The sequence below is a fragment of the Capra hircus genome, chromosome 21 (genome assembly GCF_001704415.2).
Source record: "Capra hircus breed San Clemente chromosome 21, ASM170441v1, whole genome shotgun sequence".
NCBI lineage: Eukaryota > Metazoa > Chordata > Mammalia > Artiodactyla > Bovidae > Capra > Capra hircus.
The window spans coordinates 58,458,859-58,472,060 of record NC_030828.1 but is presented as its reverse complement, the minus strand read 5'-3'; the positions used below and the strand labels follow the sequence as shown (position 1 = coordinate 58,472,060).

General features: G+C 53.2%; 1 protein-coding gene across 2 annotated transcripts; it reads left to right on the top strand.

The window, feature by feature from the left end:
- Positions 993 to 12,995, top strand: LOC102185401 (alpha-1-antiproteinase). 2 transcript variants are annotated; one of them, XM_018066209.1, is made up of 5 exons: positions 993 to 1,279; positions 8,993 to 9,636; positions 10,501 to 10,771; positions 11,749 to 11,896; positions 12,719 to 12,995. In XM_018066209.1, the coding sequence occupies exons 2-5, from the start codon at positions 8,997 to 8,999 to the stop codon at positions 12,983 to 12,985; spliced, it is 1,326 nt and encodes a 441-aa protein (XP_017921698.1). In that variant the 5' UTR covers positions 993 to 1,279; positions 8,993 to 8,996; the 3' UTR covers positions 12,986 to 12,995. The 2 variants fall into 2 exon arrangements, with proteins under 2 accessions (XP_017921698.1, XP_013828609.2); XM_013973155.2 differs by lacking the exon at positions 993 to 1,279 and adding an exon at positions 3,494 to 3,581.

Below are 13,202 nucleotides of genomic sequence, written 5' to 3'. Positions count from 1 at the left end.
CCCTGAAGAAGGGAGCTGGTGCCTGGAAGGGGGCTCCCATAGTGAGTATCGGGGGTACACTGATGTGTCTGTGTGTGTGCCTGGGGCAGTCAGTGTAGGCTAGGTCCCACACTCTCTGGGAAACTGCCAACACATGTAGCTTCCCTGAAGTGCTCCCTTACTCTCTGGACCAAGCAGGGCCTCTGGTCCTTCATCTACTTGGTCTATACTCCTCCCCTCACTCCCTTCCTGCTGCAGACTGCACACTTCACTGTCATCTTTATTTCCATCCCTCTCCCATATCTAGGCAGGATTATGGGGGGACAGGGTCTCCCCAGACACCGCCAATTCACAGCCAGCCCACAGCATCTTTCTAGGATACACTCACTCCCAGAGAATCAGTCTGGATACAACAATCAACAGTTCCAGAAGTAACCAAGTGGACAGAACTTTCTCCAGCTTGGCTTCTGATTTGTGATTGGAGAATGGCCCCTGGGTGGACCCACCCCAGGCATTCTGTGCTTGCCCATTTTCCCGGATCATCCCACCCCTCCTTCCCAGGATGCACGTCCAGAGGAGCTCTCTGCAGTGTGAAATACTACAGAAGTGGGCAGTGGGAGGATGGGGAGATGAGGAAGGGCTGAGCATGGAGCCCTGGACTCAAAAGGAACAGGTCCCAACCCAGAGCCCCTCACTTTCTCCCTGGCCCTGCCTCACATCCTTTCTTCACTCCTCCTCCAAGTGCCCCAGTCCCCCCTAATGTCTTACATCCCTTCCTGCGGCCAGCGTCTGTAACACACCCTCCCCAATAAACGCAGCCCATCTCAGTCTCTGTGGGGCTCCCCTTGTGCATTTCAGAGGTGGCTTAGGCTGCCTCCCTTCACAGGTGGCCCTGAAAACCTGCCAAAATGTTGATGCCCGGCTCTGGGCCAAAAGGAGACACCTGTCATGCCCTTTAATCTGCTCTGCCAGGTGCTACCAGTCCGCTTACAGAAGCTCAAAGGCACTGGGTAATTCATCCTGGGTCACACAGCCAGACACAGCAGGGACAACAGTTGACACACAGGACTACCGCCTGGGCTGGGAAGGGTTTTCTGGCATCTGCCTGGCTCCTGGCAGCTTTGTGCAAGGCAGCTTCCTGCCCAGGGTCCCCACCCCTCCCAGACCTGCTGCCTGAACCACCCAGAAGCTCCTTCCTCCTGCGCTGGCAGAGCCTGGGTGCTGCGCTTAGGGCACACACTGCCTCCAGGAGCCCCAGGGGAGGAGGAGTTCCTTCTGCCACAAGAACCTGGCATTGAAGGTAAGGGGGATAGGGGGGCACCTTCCTACCTGCCCCAGACCACCAGGCTGAGAGGCACTAAGCATGGCAACAGCCTGGACACTTGCCTATACCCACTCAGTGCGAGAGCTGAGAGGGGCAGCCAGGCATGGAGGGAGGCCATTTTACAGATGGGGAAACTGAGGCACGGGGAGGGGAACAAATGCCCAGGAGGTACGGAGGGCAAGCCTTGTTTTATCACACCCTAGGTCTTCAAGCTACAGCTAGGTGCAGAGCCCTGGGTAAGAAACTCCTTCAGCCAGCTCAGGAGAAAGAGTCAGTGTTCTGAAGCTAGCTTGTGGAATCGGAGAGTCCGGAGAGATGGGAGCGGAGAGTCCTTCCCTCCCTGAACTCGTTTCTGCTCCTATATGGGGGGAGGTGGTGGTACACACTCTCCTCACAGGGACACTGAGAGGGCTGAGTAAGGGAAGCCTGGAGGGAAGCTCCTGGAATGCCCCCCTCATCCCCAGACCACCCACCTAGAATCACAGCAGGGAGACCCATGGGCACAGGGCTCACCATGTGCCCCTGACGCTGGGCTCTGGGCTCTGAAACTGCTGCATTTAATCCTCACAGCAGCCCAGCGAGGTACAAACTGTCACATCCCCATTTTACAGATGGGGAAACAGGCATGAAGCGATTAAATGACTCACCTGAGATCTCACAGCCAGTGAGTGGGGATGCTGGGTTCCCTGGTCTAAACCTGTGTAGTAGAGGAACCTACAGGCTATTCGCCAGGCACAGTCCCATAGCTGGGGCCAGGGGATGAGCGGAGGACAAAGACACACTTGTCCACTGGCTCAACAAATACCGAGTGTACATGGCGTGCCAAGGGCGTGTAGGGCGATGCACACAGCATGATGCCAACTGCCTCAGGCTTCTAAATGGACTCTAACCCACTGAAAAGCCCAAGGCGACTGGCATCAAACTACATGCACCACCCCAGTAGGGCCCCACTGGCCTCAATCCCACACTACCACCCTGGCCACCACCAGTGCCCCCAAAAGCCGGCCGTAGCTCCTGGGTGGAGCCACAGGTCCCAGGAAAATTCAGGCAGCCTGTGGGTCGAGTTAGCTGGCCGGAAGCCAGATCCAGCGGAAACAGAAACAGGCCTGAGGCTGGCCAGGAATTGCACCTCCTCCCACCTGGAGAGGCTTGGTGAGCAGGTGTGAGCAGAGGGCTGTGCAGATCAAAATCAAGAGCCTAGTGTGTGCCTGGTGCTTTACATAAGTGAGTTCCACATCCCTGCCAATGAGCTGGAAGTGGGACTTCCAAGGCCTTAGGATGCAAATGAAACTACCCCATGTTTCAGAGAGATGGACCAGCTTGCCTGAGGCCACACAACTCTCTATAGATTTACTCTCTGACCCCGGGCCTGTGCCCATGCCACCCATATCAGCCTAGGTAGCTGTGTCAACTGCAGTCAGGACCCATTTTCTTTCCAGGGAAGGCGAGAGCGGTTTTGTGTCTGCTTGGTGACTTGAGGTAGATGACCAGTTTCTCTATCTGCCAGCTGAGCTCATAACATTCTCTACCCGTTGCATCTTCAGCAGTGGGCCTTTTGTTTGTTTGTTTGTTTTTTAATTTTTTTTTTTTTGGCTACGCTGGCTCTTCGCTGCTGCTTCCTCTTGCTGTGGCAAAGGGGCTACTCTAGTTGTGGTGCACGGCCTTCCCATCGCAGCGGCTTCTCTGGTTACGGGCCACGGTCTCTAGGGCACAGGCTCCAGCAGTCACTGTATGGGATAGTTGCCCCACAGCATATGGAATCTCCCCTGACCAGGGATCGAACCTATGTCCCCTGCACTGGCAGGAAACTCTTAACCACTGGACTACCAGGGAAGTCCCAGCAGTGAGCACTGGGCATTTCAAGGTGGCTCCATCAGTGGTAGCTCTTGCTACTGATGAAGCAGCAACTGAGAGCTCCCCAGTGGACCGCAGGCCAGCAAAATCATGCCACCCCCCAGAATGTCGGCATCAATGCCACCCCAGCTTGGATGCAGGATGCTGTGGTTTATGAGCTGGGCACAAAGACTCTCTCGGGGATATGGAGCACAGGGCTGCGTGCTGCCCAGAAGGAGCACCGCTGGACAACGTGAGCAGGCAGTCCAGTGTCCAGCCGATGGACTTAGTCCTTGTTTGTTCCTCTGATAACTGGGGTGACCTTGGTTAATGTTTACCAGCAGCCTCCCCCTTCGCCCTTCTGGGTCCAGTGGTTAAATAGGGGCAAGGACAGGGCTCTGTCTCCTCGGCCTCAGTCACCAGCCCTGACCTGGGACAGTGAATCGTAAGTATGCCTTCCACTGGCCAGGGGCCTCCAGGACCCTGCGCTCCCCAGGCAAGCCTTGGGGATGCAAGAAGGATGGAGAAGGCTGGGGCCGGGCCATCTGTTGTCATAGTAACAGCAGCCCAGGGGTCCTTTCCTGCTTCCCAAGCCTATCCAGGGCCTCCCCAATTCCTCCCGGTGACTAAAGGGGCCCTCTGCGAGCAGAAGTGGAAGTGCGGGGGTGGGGGCTGGCTTTGGCACCCAGCGACCTAGGAGGGAGTATGTTTCTGCTGGCGCAGCTCCTGTACCTTTCCCGTCGGTGGTCTTCTGTAGGTCTTGTCCCGTCGGTGGTCTTCTGTAGGTCTCGCCGCCTCTGCATTTGCTCGGGTGTGTATCTTTTCTCGCTTCTACAGATGAGAACGATAAGGCTCAGGGAGGGACAGTGAGTAGCCCAGGCTCACAGAGCAACCTGGTAGGGAAGCCAGGTGGGACCAGAAGCTCTGAGTTTCAGCTGCCTCCATTCTCTGCAGAAGTGCCCAGAACAGAACCGTACCAGGTCTTAGCCTGAAGCGGGCACCCCTGTGCACAGCGGGCGCCTGGCCATCCTTGTGTGCTGCAGAAGATGGGGAGCGGGGGAGACCACTATCCTGGGGGTGGGCTTTGAGTGTATTCCTGAGCCCCCACTCTGCACAGGCAGCCTCTATTTAAGCCTCATGGCAATCCTCTGAGGTAGTTACCGTGACGTTCCCATTTGACAGATGAAGACTTCTGGGACAGGGAGGTTCATCCCTTGCCCCCAGTTACACCATCTACGGTTCAAGCTTAGGCTGAATCCCCTTCAGAATCCCTGCTTCTGCCCTCATGCCCACTGCAAAATCGTCCCTTTGGGTCTCAGGCACCAGCTGAGGAATGGGAAGCCTGGGTTGGCTTTGAGTCACCTCTGATGCTGGGTGACCTTGGACAGTCACTCATCCTCTCTGCCCTTTTAGGCAAAGCATAGATAACGTTGGCCCTCCTGTCCCTACCCCACTCCCACTGCCTTTGATCTCTGGACTTTAGGAAGGATATGATTTTTCCATCACTGGTGTTTGGAGATGGAATACAAATATGACCCAAGCCAAGGCAACCATACTCTTTTAGAGGATCCTGAAAGAGCCACAGTGTCGATAAAAACTGACGCCTCTGAGAACTGACAGTGTGCCAGGCATTTCTCTGCACTTTGCACCTATTTCATTTGCATAATAGTCTTTTAGGGGAAGTACACCCATATCATCACTGGGAAACTGAGGTTCAGAGAGGTTGAGTAATTAGTCCAAGGTCACAGAACTGATAGCAAATTGAGTGTGGGCATTCTGGCCTCATAGCCTCCAATCTTAGCCACAAAATGATGATGCCCCTCTTTGTTCAGCCAGGTCACCCCTGAGGTTTTCTGTTCTGAGGCCTCTGCCTTCAGCTTTGTACACAGAGAAGGGCTAAATGCCAAATTCAGGGATCAAAACACCCAGGATTAAATTCGGTTCTGTAGAGACTTCCCTTGTGGTTCAGTGATTAAGACTCCCCACTTCCACCGCAGGAAGCACAAGTTTGATTCCTGGTCAGGGAACTAAGATCCCACATGCTGCACACACAAAACATTAGTTCTGTAAGCCATCAGTTCAGTTCTGTGATTTTCAGTCATTTATTTAACTTCTACAGCCCTTGATTTCTCCATCTATGTTGTTGTTCAGTCGCTTAGGCATGTCCAGTTCTTTGTGATTCTGTAGGCTGCAGCACCCCAGGCTTTCCTGTCCTTCACCATCTCCTGGACCTTCCTCAAACTCATGTCCATTGAGTTGGTGATGCCTTCCAACCATTTCCGCCTCTGTCGTCCCTGTCTCCTAGCCTCAATCTTTCAGCATCAGGGTCTTTCCCAGTGAATCAGCTCCTCGCATCAGGTGACCAAAGTATTGGAACTTCAGCTTCAGCAGTAGTCCTTCCAGTGAATATTCAGGACTGATTTCCTTTAGGATAGACTGGTTCGATCTCCTTGCTGACTCCATCTATAAAATGGGGCTAATGATAACTCCCACCTCTCAGGGTAAGCTCTGAGGGAAGATGAGACAGTGCATGGATGCCTGCTGTTCACGAAGTGAAAAGAGGAGGAGGATGCTCATGCTGATGTTTGCTAAGAATAGGGTTTGGCAGCTAATAGTCGATGAATAAAGACCTGGAGAATTGAACTGAACATTTTCTAAGCTCAGAGGCCATTCTCTGCGGAGCAGGGTTCCCCTCTCTGGCCCTGAGCCATGTGGCTAACTGGCCCGGAAGAAATCTGCCAGTCTCTACCTTGAACCCTCTCTGTGCACAGGTAGGGCTTCCACACCTGCTAGAGGCCCACTCACTCATCACCGTATCCGTTCCTCACACCTGCCTTGCAAGAGATTCTTTCCTCCACTTACAGGAAGGCGAGGCTCAAAGAAAAGCAATCACTTGCCCAAGGCCACTTACCTGTAAGCGGCAGGGCTGAGTCACCCTGGGCTTACCCAGGCGTCAGTGGGTTGTGACCTTAGGTCACAGTCACTTCCCTGGACCCCACTGGGTCGCTCTTGGTCACTTGTCTTATATCCTGGGGGAAAGAAAGGGCATGAGATTAGGCAAAGGGACAGCTCATTCACTGTCCCCAACCTACCCCAGACTCCAGAAGTGGCACTGTGACGTCTTCATTCTGCTGATTTGAAGTTTGGTCCCTGCACCTCTGGGCGCTTCACCGTTTCCTCTGGCATCTCTGGTTGGCTCCCCAGCACTAGAATTGGGGGATTGGGGGAAGGGACGGCCTTTGTTGGGAAAGGAGAGAGAGGTCTTGGGCACTCGAAGTTCTAAGGAACAGACTGGGAGGCAAAAGGGAGCCAACAGTCTCAAGACTGACGTCAGAGTGTTGGGGATCTAATTCCGACACTCATTGAATTGACCTGGGGACATTCTGTCCCACCTATAGTTCGAGAGGTGGGGAAACCAAGCCCTGCTCCAGCCAGCTTTGTCCCTGACTCACTGCGTAGCCTTGCCAGGGCTCTGACCCCTTCCTGGCCTCAGGCCATTTACTGTAAGAGGAGGAAGCCAGAGGAGGTGATGTAACCCCCAGGCAGAAGGATGGGGTGGGAGCAGGGAGGTGCTCACCCCAGCTGTAGCCCCTCTTCCCCTCAGCCCCACGCCAGCCTTGTTACCTTCTTAAGGCCAACATCCCTCTTGGCAGGAGGGCACCTCACCCTGTAACCCCATGGGACGATTCAGTCCATCTTGTTCCACCAAACCCAGATACCCCTCTAACTAAAATTCCAGCATTGGTACACAGAGACCTCATTTAGGTCTCCCTTAACCTCAGTTTATACAGCTGGGCAGAGTGAGGCCCCAAAACAAGTAAATACTTACCCAAGACCAAGTGGACAGAGGCAGCCCTGTGCGGACGAGAAGCCTCAGCCTCTGACTCTGAGGTCAATTGGCATATATAGTGTCCCCATCGTGCAGAGTTCAAATCCCTCATCATCTCTGAGCCTCGCCAAGATGGGGAATTTCCATCAACCATGAAGGACCACACCAAAATCCAGTGGGGAGGTAGCGAGAAACCCAAGGGTGATGGAAATATACAGAATTAATCTCAGCACCATCTTCAGCTCTAAAACCACTGGCTAGTTTACGAAAAATATAAACAGGTATTACATAATCTGTGGTCTCCTCTATTTGGGTTATTCAGAGGCCTGAAGTCCAGGAAAAAAAAAAAAAAAGGTAATGGAAAGAAACCAGTTTTGCGCTTCATCTTGTTGTTTATTGGAAAGAAACTTTAAGTCCAAGGAGGTAAGTAAAACCCAGCATTCTTTGTTTACAACTTTTTAACCTCGGGTTTTCATATGCCAAGTTCAAGAGCTCCTTTGTCTTTGTATTTTATTAAAATGATGGTTTTAGTTACGTGACTAATATCAATAGCCAGCTCTGTGGCTGCAGGCACACCCTCTCCTCTGCTTAGACCTCAGTTCCTTTATCTGGGAAGAGAGCAGGTGGTACTTAGGAGACCTTGGCCTGGTGGCCCAAGGCAGGGGTCTGTGTGGAGTGGAGGGAGCTCTGTGGAGTAGAGCGGGTCCTGTGTGCTGCAGGAGACATTGACTTTGATGATCACTAGATGGAGCCTGACCTTGCTGGGCCAGCCACAGGCCTTGCCATTCCCTGTTGTCTCCCCCGACCAGCCATGGAGCTCATCTTCCTCCCAGTCATCCTCTGAGGGCTTCTGCTTGCCCATCTACCAGCCTCTCCTTCAAGGCCATCTGCTCTCTCAGGTGCTTTCAACGTAAGGTGTGGAGGCTAGACTTAGTGAAGGTCTTACTTTCAAAGATCCCCCAAATCTGACTTTCTACCTGCGACAAAGTGAGGACCAGAGAAACTAAGCAACTCATCCAAGGTCACACAGCAGGTGGTGACAGAGACCTAGATTAGAAGCCAGGTCTGTCTGAGAAGGAAAAGATGCTTTTCCAACTCTTACCCACCCACCCCCACCACCGCCCCCACCTCCCGACACACACAAAGACAAATTCCACTTGGCTGGAGGAGCCAGGACCTTCAACACCCACAGCATGCTGAGCACAGAGCTGGGACAGAGGAGGCAAGCAGGGTGCATAAGCTGACCGTCAGCACAGTCCTGTGACTGAGGCCACAGACTCACTGTGAGGGCAGCCCTCCAGCTCAGGAATATCTACCAGGGGCTGAGGTTCATTGTGAGTGATGGGGTACAGCCCCCCGCCCCAGCTGGGTTTCCTCACAGCTCTTCTGTGTTCCTGCTCTGTGTCATTGAAGTAAGATCCCTCCCACTCTGGGCTGTCACCTCTCTATCCATTAGGTAACAGATTTTAGTAGAAGTCCTCCTAGGGCTGTTCCAGATCCAATCATCCCTGAGTCCGATTCAGCCAACCTCCTGGGTCATTATCCACTTCCTGTCCCTCAGTTTCCTCTTCCCAAAATAAGGCCAGCAGCACTTACACCTTGGGATATTAGCACTTACACATTGTGGATATTAACAGAGCCATCGAGAACGTGGACTCTAGACCCAGATGACCTGGGAGTGTGATTCTGATTCTGCTACTTCTCTGTCCTGGAATCCTGGACAAGTGACTTAACCTCTAGGAGCCTGGTCTCATCTGTAAGCCCAGGGGTGTAGCATGACCTAGGTCAGAGGACCGTTACCGGAACAGGGTGAGATAAGACAGTAAATAGCTTAGGATGGAATTTGGCATGCAATAAGTGCCATCAAATCCCTTCCATTGTTCTGAGTCTTTCAGTGATGCCAACATAGAAGAGTGTTTGGCATATAGATCCTCGATAAACTTGTTGCTTTGACCTGGCATCTGTCAGTGGCCAAGGGACTCACTGTATGGTCTGACCCAGGCATGGTACCCTTCTCTCTCTTGCAGGATAATGGCACCCTCCATCACGCGGGGTCTTCTGCTGCTGGTAGCCCTGTGCTGCCTGGCCCCCATCTCCCTGGCTGGGGTTCTCCAAGGACATGCCATCCAAGAGACAGATGATACATCCCACCAGGAAGCAGCCTGCCACAAGATTGCCCCCAACCTGGCCAACTTTGCCTTCAGCATATACCACAAGTTGGCCCATCAGTCCAACACCAGCAACATCTTCTTCTCCCCAGTGAGCATCGCTTCAGCCTTTGCGATGCTTTCCCTGGGAGCCAAGGGCAACACTCACACTGAGATCCTGGAGGGCCTGGGTTTCAACCTCACTGAGCTAGCAGAGGCTGAGATCCACAAAGGCTTTCAGCATCTTCTCCACACCCTCAACCAGCCAAACCACCAGCTGCAACTGACCACCGGCAATGGTCTGTTCATCAATGAGAGTGCAAAGCTAGTGGATATGTTTTTGGAGGATGTCAAGAATCTGTATCACTCCGAAGCCTTCTCCATCAACTTCAGGGATGCTGAGGAGGCCAAGAAGAAGATCAATGATTATGTAGAGAAGGGAAGCCATGGAAAAATTGTGGATTTGGTAAAGGATCTTGACCAAGACACAGTTTTTGCTCTGGTGAATTACATATCCTTTAAAGGTAAGGTTGCATAACCAGTCTGAGCTTTTTTGCACAGAAACACCCTCAAAATATTCTCAAACACTCAGTTCTTAACTTTCCTGGCAGCACAGAATGGGATATAGCCATGCATCTCTGTATGTGTTATTCAATTGTCCACACATGACCACTAAAACTTCCTATGATCAAATAGGGTTAGGGAATTATGAATTAAACAAAGTACCTTCATCTCTGCAGGATTTTCAGAGTCCTAAATGACCTAACATGCACTGCAAATTCCCACCAGGGAGAGGTGTATGATATGCAGTGCCTCCCAAAATAGAGTCAGAAAAACAAACCCCGAACCACACTTCTGACAACTGCAGCGCAGAGGAAGTAGTGACACCTTTGGAGTCAGGAAGACCAAGATTCAGATGCTTCCTCTACCACATGAGCCTCCACGAAATTGAAATTCTGGATCCTATACCAGCCTTGCATTATTCTCCCCCAAAGTCTTTTCTGTAGACTGCTGGTTCACTTTAGACCCATTTTACAGATGGTAAAGCTGAGGTTTGGGGCTTCCCAGGTGGCTCAGGGGTAAAGAATCCACCTTCCAATGCAGGAGCGCAGGAGCCCAGGAGATGTGGGTTTGATCCATGGGTCAGGAAGCTCCCCTGAAGAAGGAAATGGCAAAGCCCTCTAGTATTCTTGCCTGGGGAATCCCATCGACAGAAGAGCCTGGTGGGCTACAGTTCATGGGGTCGCAAAGAGTCGGACACGAGCACACACGCAAATCTGAGGTTCAGAGAGAAGTACCTCACCAGGAGGCTCAGGGCTCCTTTATTCTCCCACTGTTGCTAAACCTCCTCCCACCCTTGTCTGACGTCCACTGTCTCTTCTCTCCAGGAAAATGGGAGAAGCCCTTCGAGGTCGAGCACACCACGGAGAGGGACTTCCACGTGAATGAGCAAACCACCGTGAAGGTGCCCATGATGAACCGCCTGGGCATGTTTGACCTCCACTACTGCGACAAGCTCGCCAGCTGGGTGCTGCTGCTGGACTACGTGGGCAACGTCACCGCCTGCTTCATCCTGCCCGACCTGGGGAAACTGCAGCAGCTGGAAGACAAGCTCAACAACGAACTCCTCGCCAAGTTCCTGGAAAAGAAATATGCAAGGTGACCTCCCAAGCAGACCAACCCGGGAGCTGCCACATCTGGTCCGGTCAGAGGGTGGGGGGATAGACCCACCGACCACAGCCATGACCGCTGTGTGTCTGCTTCCAATAGAGGCCAGAATGCATGCACGCGGTACCAGGCAGACTTCGGGAGAGGGCTGGTGCCCAGGGGTGAGGAGGGAAAGTCCTGTCCTTGAGGACTTCCTCCCCAGCCTGGACACTGCCCCTTCCTGGTGCACGGGAGAGCAATGTCAACACATGTTGTTGGCGAAACCCAGAAAGAAGAGGATGGGCTTCCTGGCAAAGGTGGCAGTTGAATGTAGATTACAGGATAGAGTGTGAATTACCGGCTAAAAAGTCCACGGCAGGATGAGGGTGGGGGAGGGGGGAGAAATGCTTGGAGAGGCTGAAAAAGCCAACGCCCAGAGCAGGAAACTCCAGGACCTGTTTGAGGCTGGTTCTGATTCCTCTGTCATTAGATGAGTGTGGTTCGACCAGGTCCCCATCATGCACTCCGTATCAGTACCTGTCTCTGTGTTTGTAAATATGCCCAGGCCCAGATGAGCAATTTTATCATGTATAACATAAAACAAAGATGAAAATACAGAGAAGTACTCCTCACACTCTCAAAAGATGTCACTCAGGACCTGCCACCACACCCCACAGTCCCCTGGGATAGTGGCCCTGGAGGAGTCCCAGTCTAGGGGGCGCGACCAAACCCTACAGGGAAGTAGTGAGTACCGTCCTTCCAAAGGACACCCCGGATCCTCCGGGAGGCCTTCTCAGAGGAGGTGGCCCCTGAGAGGCTCTGCAGGACAAGAGGATTGCTCTGATTCTAATATCCTCTGACCCTGGGCGTAGAGGAACTAAAGGTGGAATAAACCAAAGTGTGAGAGCAGGGGGAGAGGGCGCCAACTGGAAAGAACAACCAGAAAAGGAAGCACTTTCAACTCTGCAACTTTTTTTTTTTCATGACAGTTCTGCCAATTTACATTTGCCCAAACTGTCCATTTCTGAAACGTACGATCTGAAAACTGTCCTGGGTGAACTGGGCATCAACAAGGTCTTCAGCAACGGGGCTGACCTCTCAGGGATCACCGAGGAACAGCCTCTGAAGGTGTCCAAGGTGAGTGTGTCCCTGACATCTGTAGGTCAGAATGCACGCGGGGCCACAGCTCTGGGCGAGGCTGAGGAAGGGGCAGAGGGACGCAGGCATGCCTGCAGACTGAGGCCCCTGAGGAATGCCATCGCTCCACCACGACAGCAGTGCGGTCAGCTGACGGAGGGGAGGAGGTGGCCTCCCGTGCTCGGCGCGAGGTTGTGTCACTTACTCTCTGTCTCATCCTTGGCGGGGACTTCCCTTTTTTGGGTCCCTATAACCCCCTACTTACAGAGAGAGACTTAGGCTCAGGGATTGCCAAGACCCTTTGGCCCCTGCATCTGAAACTCTGGGAACTACTGGTGAATCACTGAGTCTGAGTGATTTCAACCAAAGATGCTGTTTATTCAGGGGAATTACAGGTGCCCAAGAAAACAGCTGCGGTTCAGTGACTGTGAACGGAGTACTTGGGTGGGGACAAGGTACATGGAAGCACCTCTCAAAGTCCTGCTCCCCAAGGAGCTTCGTGTCTGGTTCCACAAATTAGAGGGGAGCCAAGGAGACAGAGGGCAGGAAAATCCTCTCTCCCCCGAGGTGATGGGTTGTTTCTCAGGAAGGCTGGGGAGGAAGAGGCTGGGGTACTCTCATGGATCAGACAGAGGCCTTTTGAGCATCCCTTGTGTGTCCCCTGCAGGGCTGGGTAGACAGCGATGGGGAAGGACAGGAGGCCGGGAGAGAGGCCAGCACGTGCCCCACCCTGGGCAAGGCACTCCTCCCCGCCTGGCTCCCAGGTCTGGGTGGGGGCCTGTCTCCACTCACACGTGGCCTCGTTGCTTTCCCCCCTTCCAGGCGCTCCACAAGGCTGCGCTGACCATTGACGAGAAAGGGACAGAAGCTGCCGGGTCCACGTTTCTGGAAGCTATCCCCATGTCCCTTCCCCCAGACGTCGAGTTCAACAGACCCTTCCTCTGCATCCTCTACGACAGAAACACCAAGTCTCCCCTCTTCGTGGGAAAGGTGGTGAATCCCACCCAAGCCTATCTGCCTCTCGGGGTTCAGCTTTCCCCTCCCAAGCCAGGTCCCCTTCTTCCCTCCATGGCATTAAAGGATGACTGACCTAGCCTGAGCTTGTGTGTGGCGTGTCAACCCTTCGTCCTCTTGCATCTGAGTCTTTCTTTGCATCCCCAGGATGTGTGTGGAATCTGGGCCATGGGCCTCCTTCACGTGTCCACTGCATTAAGATGCCTTAGCATTTACACTGCCCAACCCTGTGCTCGGCCAGGCTGAAAGGTCGGCTGAATCCCACAGCTTCCTGCCTCTCCCCAGGACGGAA